Genomic DNA, 6,588 nt, shown 5'->3' on the forward strand with positions numbered 1-6,588 from the left:
AGAGAATGCCAAGAGTGTGCAAAGCAAAAATCAGAGCAAAGGGTGGCTATTTTGAAGAAACTACAATATAAAACATGTTTTCAGTTATTTCACCTTTTTTTGTTAAGTACATAACTCCACATGTGTTCATGCATAGTTTTGATGCCTTCAGTGACAATCTACAATGTAAATAGTCATGAAAATAAAGAAAACCCATTGAATGAGAAGGTGTGTACAAACTTTTGTATATACACCAAGACGAGCACGTACGGCAGCGCACAATCACAGAGTACTAACAAGCAGACACAGTGTGTAGACAGAAAAGGGAGAAGGGACTAATTTTGGCTTAAAAAATAAAGATAAAGGTGAAGTTATAACACTGAAACGCCCTCAGGAAGAGGTGCTTTAAGACATGGCTAGCTAGCTAGTAGCAAATAACTATCCGCAGTCAGCAGTGATGTACCTACTTCTTTAAATCAATAAACCTTGTCACCAGGGCAACTAGTAAAACACATTTAATTCAAGTGTCATCCCTGTAGGACGAGGAGTCACCACAGTACCCCGGACTCATGACATTGGATGGATTTAATCATGTCAATACTTACCATAGTCAAGTCACGATTTCACTATGTCAGATCAATAAAAATTAAGATGATCATTTTGACTTTTAACTCACTACTCACATGTGAATGAAGCGCATACTTATTCAACAGCCATACATGTCACACTAAGGGTGGCCATATGAACAACGCCAACACTGTCATAAACATGTGCCATATAGTGAAACCACACTAAACAACAATGACAAACACACTTTGGGAGAACATTTGCACCGCAACACAACATAAACACTACAGAACAAATTCCCAGAATTCCCTGCAGCACCAACTCTTCCGGGACGCTACAATGTAATAAAACGCCATTGGTAGATCTACACCTAACATCCACTGTAATGATACAAAGTACAATAGCGTATCTAGTCGATACTACTATGATTACATCGATATTTTTTAGCATCACAAAATCTTCTTTCATTTAAAAAAAATATATATATATTATGTTTATAAATTTAGGAAATATGTGCCTGGACACACGAGGACTTTGAATATGACCAATGTATGATACTGTAACTACTTGGTATCAGATCGATACCTAAATTTGTGGAATCATCCAAAACTAATGTAAAGTATCAAACAACAGAAGAATAAGTGATTATTACATTTTAACAGACGTGTAGATAGAACATGATAAAAGAGAGAGTAAGCAGATAAACAGTAAATGAATAAGTAGATTAATAATTAATTTTCTACCACTTTTGACAAAATAATAGAATGATAAATGACACAATATGTTACTGCATACAGTATGTCAGCAGACTAAATTAGGAGCCTTTGTTTGCTTACTTACCAATAAAAGACAAGTTGTCTTGTATGTTCACTAATTTATTTAAGGACAAACTTGCAATAAGAAACATATGTTTAATGTACCCTAAGATTTTTTGTTAAAATAAAGCCAAAATTTATATTTTTTGTGGTCCCCTTTATTTACAAAAGTACCGAAATACATTTTGGTACCGGTACCAAAATATTTGTATCGGGACAACACTAGGCTCCAGCAAGCGGATGGATGGATTAAAAGTGCAGTAAGTGAAACACAAAGTGACACTTTTGTTTAGACAACTGTTGTTATTTTGAAGGGGCCGCGAATTTAAAGTTATACAAGCTGTGCACTGTCTACTTTACATTGTATCAAAGGGTTATTTTTTCACCGTTGTTTAATGAAAAGATATGTTTTAATCAAATATTTGCAGAAATGTGAGATATGTGAAGTATGTGTAGCAGGCAGAGTTTGCATGTACCGACTTTACTGTGTTGTGTTCTAATGCAAGATAAAAGGAGGGACACAGAATTGGATAAAAAAAAAAGTTTATTCCTCCAGTGTGGTGGAAAAAAAAACTTCTGGGATTTCTCCTACGGCCCGAACTCGTCTCACACACAAAAAAATGTGGTGCTCACATAGTCATGCTTGTTTGCTATCTGTACCTCACTCCAAAAAACAACTACATGACATGAAAAGAGACAAATAGACATGCCAAACAATGTTTAAACCCTGAAAAACAACTTTCCAGATGTCTAATCGTCAGAAAGAGAAGCACCTGACAGACTGAAGACTGACAACTACTGGTTGTCACAGCCACACACACCTTCAAAATAACTCAAATTCCTTAAAAGAAAACACAAACCAAAAATAAACCTCCAAATCTTCAATAAAAACCCATGCAAATACAAAAAAAAATGGGATTCTGATGAAAACAATAAATGACTTATGTTTATTTGTAGCTGTTATATAGGTATGTATATTTGATTGTGTATCAGCACACATTTAGTTTTTTAAAGCATATCCTACATATGTTTTGCTCCTAAATTAAGCATTCCCAAGCCTAAAAATGGCTATGTGAAATAAAAATATCATTACTACAGTAGGAGTGGCCACGAGATGAGACCAAACCAATCAGACCATACAGTTCAGTATCGTGGCCATTGATTGGCTCAGTCTCAGCCAGCATTATTATATTGGATTTAAAGCCTGTAAAAGTGACTAAAGGATGTTCTTTCATGTCTAAAGGGCTCTCATAAATGTTGAAAAATATATTCAGAAGGTCTTCAACTGTGCTTTTATGCTCTTGCTAAGAACATGTTTATTTTATAAATAACGTTTATCGCGGTCATGTTCGGAACAGTGATAAACGAGGGACAACTACAGTATAAATGGGAGTGGGACATTTACATGAAAATACCTTTAATCCAGAAAGGGCGTGTGTGAGATAAAGTGTCTGGAAAAAGGAGGTAGGTTCCACATGAAGGTTTCACATTATTATTATTTTTTTACCAATAATTCCAATTTGTGTTAAATTTTCTGAAATGACATCACCATGGCTCCACAAAATGCCAGAAAATATTTGTTTCAGGGAGATGCATGCGGCACATACAGTGCACGCTAGAAAGGAACCTATTTGGTGGATTTGGGCATTTTTCTGTGAATGATGTCACCATGGTTAACACCCATTACAATATTTAATTAAAAACACACTTTAAGGCAGTGGTCCCCAACCACCGGGCCGCGATTGGTACCGGGCCGCGCAAGAAATTAAAAAAAATAAAATAATTTTTTTTAAAAATTAAATCAACATAAAAAACAATATGTACATTATATATCAATATAGATCAATACAGTCTGCAGGGATACAGTCCGTAAGCACACATGATTGTATTTCTTTATGAAAACAAATTTAAAAATAAAAAATAAAAAAATATTCCCCCTCCCCCCCCGGTCCGTGGGACAAATTTTCAAGCGTTGACCGGTCCCCGGCTTCAAAAAGGTTGGGGACCACTGCTTTAAGGCACTGTAGCTAAAAACGCATGCATTGATATGAGCATCTTTTCAGGTATATTTTAAAAAATCAATAGCTCATTCTAGAACCTTGACCTTAATCAGCTTGCAACCGCGATCGAGCAGCAGTACAAGTCATGTCATTTCAGTGGAATCCAAATTCCAGAGAAAAAAATATGAATTTGATAGTTCTAGGATGTAAGTTGTGGAAAAGTTGGCATGTCAGCCGCAGTCCGGAACTCTCAAAGTACGCCAGATTCTTCCCATGCTACAAAACTCAGTCTAATTGTAGACTGTTAAGTGTTTATAAGTGTGAATATGTATGGTTGTTTCTAAGCGATTGAATGGTGGTCATCCAGAGTCTACCCCAAATCTCAATCAAAGTCAGCTGGGACACATTCCAGCTCACCCTTAGGAGGACAAATAGTATTCACAGAACAGAACTGATCATGACTAGGGAGCGGAAATAAGCAGCCATTAGTTTTAAATGATAACACTAAGAATTAATGTTAGCTTCCAAGAGGTCAGAGGAACTGAAGAACACTTTGAACTAAGTAAAAGAGGTAAAGACTTGGATAAATATTCATATACTTAAGGAAAATACTTGAAAACACATGTCTGGTCCCCCTGACAGAACCTGACTTCTTAAACTGATGTTAATTCCATAACCCCACATTAAAAAGTTCCTACAATTGAGTATTATAAGTGACTTTGTGAAAACAGGAGAGGATACATTCTTCTAAGACATTTGCGTTGAAACAGTAAGGCAGCCCGAAACAAAAATAGTCCAAAAGTGTTTTTCTTTTATGTCCTGTCCCACATTCAGGATTTCCTGTTATCAGACATTGTCACTGTGTGGAGCTGTTCAACTGCAGGAGGGTCAATGGAGTTAAAATCAATGACAATCGAAGTCCTCTTGGGCTTGTATTGCCTATCGCAAGAAGACAGAAAAAAAATGAAAGCAAAATGTTAAATAAAAATGCACACGTCCTAAAGTGTCTAGGGGTAGAGGGTTAGGGTTAGAGTACAATGATGTCAAAGTCTGATGACACCATTGTACTCAGGAATGAGACAACGGAATTGAACCTATTTTCCGACTATAATCCGCACAGGTATATTAGTCGCAAGGGACGGCGTGGCGAAGTTGGTAGAGTGGCTGTGCCAGCAATCGGAGGGTTGCTGGTTACTGGGGTTCAATTCCCACCTTCTACCTTCCTAGTCACGTCCGTTGTGTCCTTGGGCAAGACACTTCACCTTTTGCCTCTGATGGCTGCTGGTTAGCGCCTTGCATGGCAGCTCCCTCCATCAGTGTGTGAATGTGTGTGTGAATGGGTAAATGTGGAAATACTGTCAAAGCGCTTTGAGTACCTTGAAGGTAGAAAAGCGCTATACAAGTATCAATCAATCAATCAATCAATCAATTCCTTTATTGTCATTGTCATAATAACACTTAAGTCATACATGTCAACGAGATTTTGTTTTGAGCTTTGTCCAGCGGCATAGAAACTGCATTAAAGTGCAGGTTGACCATAGTTCACAGTTTAGCATTGTCAGGAAGATGGCGAATAAAGGGGGTGTGGGGGTGGGAACAGTCAGATGTCTGATGGGTGTTACGTTGATTTTGCAGTAATGCAGTGTCCAGAGCACAATTATTGAGGTGGTGAAGAGTGAGGTAATGAGATGGTCCGGGGCAGCAAAGGGGCAGGCTGTTCATTTAGCAGTCTCACAGCCTGGGGATACAGACTGTGAGACATTCTGGTGGTCCTGGCGCGAATCGATCTATACCTTCTTCCAGAGGGTAGCAGGTTGAAGAGGCCATGTGCTGGGTGGTATCTGTCCTTCAGGATGTTGTGTACTCGCTTTAGGCAGCGAGTTGTGTACATGGCACTCATCTCTGGGAGTATCGTCCTTGTAATTTTCCCCGCCGTACAACCCATTTATCATTTATCATTTAACCACTACTTTTTGTAAAAAAAATAAATAAATCAGATATTATTCGCAGCGACCTATAATTCGAAGTTAGTGAATTTAGATATTTACAAAGAAATATTTTTTAAATATTTACATACCTTAATTGTTTCCAAACGCTGCCTGTGACACGGCAGTAAAACGGCTGATCAAACAAAACAGAAAATCCATTAGCTGTGTTTCAATTGCCTTTTTTTCCAGCAAAAAAAAGGGATATTTAAAAAATTGTGACAAAGTACATTTGCGATTTGTAGCCTTTTTCTTTAAAGGTTGTTTTGCGTCATGAGCTGTAATTCTCGTAACATCTCATCCCACGAGAAAGATATTGCAGCCACCACTTCGTGATGTCAATAGAAGACGAAGGCAGCGGATGATTGCTCAAAGACAACGTCTTACCCTTGACATTGTTCGGGCATGTGGGTCTCTCCGACTGCGGGACGGCCTCTGTTCCCGGGAAGGGACATGCGAGAATGGCTGACTGATCTGAAGTGAGACCAAGACAAGTCTACCCTAGTTGTCCTGCATTGGCGACCCGCCGTTTGTTTGTAGTGTGGGCGCCCATGACTGCTGGGTCCGGTGCAGGGGGTGGTCGATGTAGTGGTTTGTGGCAGCGTCTGCGCGTGGTGGTAGTCGGGGCTGGCTAACTAGCCGGCTTTGTTCTCATGTGGTTGGTTTGTCGGGTGACGGCCCCCGGGCCTGCCCTCGTGCTCTGCTGCACCGTCCTTCACGGCCAGTGTCGTTCCGTCGTCTGGGTGCGGGCTTGTCCATAGGGGGGTGAAGTTATCGGCTAGTTCGAGGTGGACAATAGGTTTGGGGGCTGGATCGCTGCTCGCCGGCCTGTGTATGGATTTGTTTGTTCATATATATGTATATGTTTGTGTGTGTATGTATGTATGTACATTGTGTGTATATATATATATATATATATATATATATATATATATATATATATATATATATATATATATATACACACACACACACACACACACACACACATACACCTATATATTTTTTTTTTCTCTCGAGGCGCTCTAGGGGCCTGCTTGTCTGGCGGGGGTCGGCGCCTCAGACTACGGCAGCCAGCCTGTGTGTCTGTAGTCCCTGGGTCCTGCCGTCCACCTCTTCCGGATGCCAGTCTTGGTTGGTGCCTGCTGGGTCTAGTCCCCGCATCTATCGTGGCAGCTCGGTGTGCTGCAGGGTATCTGCAGTGCTGCAAGGCGGTCAGCTGCTGGGGTAGTGACCTTGTGT

The 6,588-nt window shown here is 39.7% G+C and overlaps 1 protein-coding gene across 1 annotated transcript in view; it reads right to left on the minus strand.

Annotated features, from left to right (window-relative positions):
• Positions 1–1,887: 1,887 nt before the first annotated feature.
• Positions 1,888–6,588, minus strand: part of LOC133639416 (centrosomal protein of 44 kDa-like) — a 32,308-nt gene continuing 27,607 nt past the window's right edge. Inside the window, exon 15 of the mRNA XM_062032707.1 lies at positions 1,888–4,300. Coding sequence (XP_061888691.1) covers positions 4,192–4,300 — 109 coding nt within the window. The 3' untranslated portion in view covers positions 1,888–4,191. The remainder of the gene's footprint in view (positions 4,301–6,588) is intronic.

The sequence above is a fragment of the Entelurus aequoreus genome, linkage group LG22, assembly GCF_033978785.1.
Source record: "Entelurus aequoreus isolate RoL-2023_Sb linkage group LG22, RoL_Eaeq_v1.1, whole genome shotgun sequence".
Classification (NCBI taxonomy): Eukaryota; Metazoa; Chordata; class Actinopteri; order Syngnathiformes; family Syngnathidae; genus Entelurus; species Entelurus aequoreus.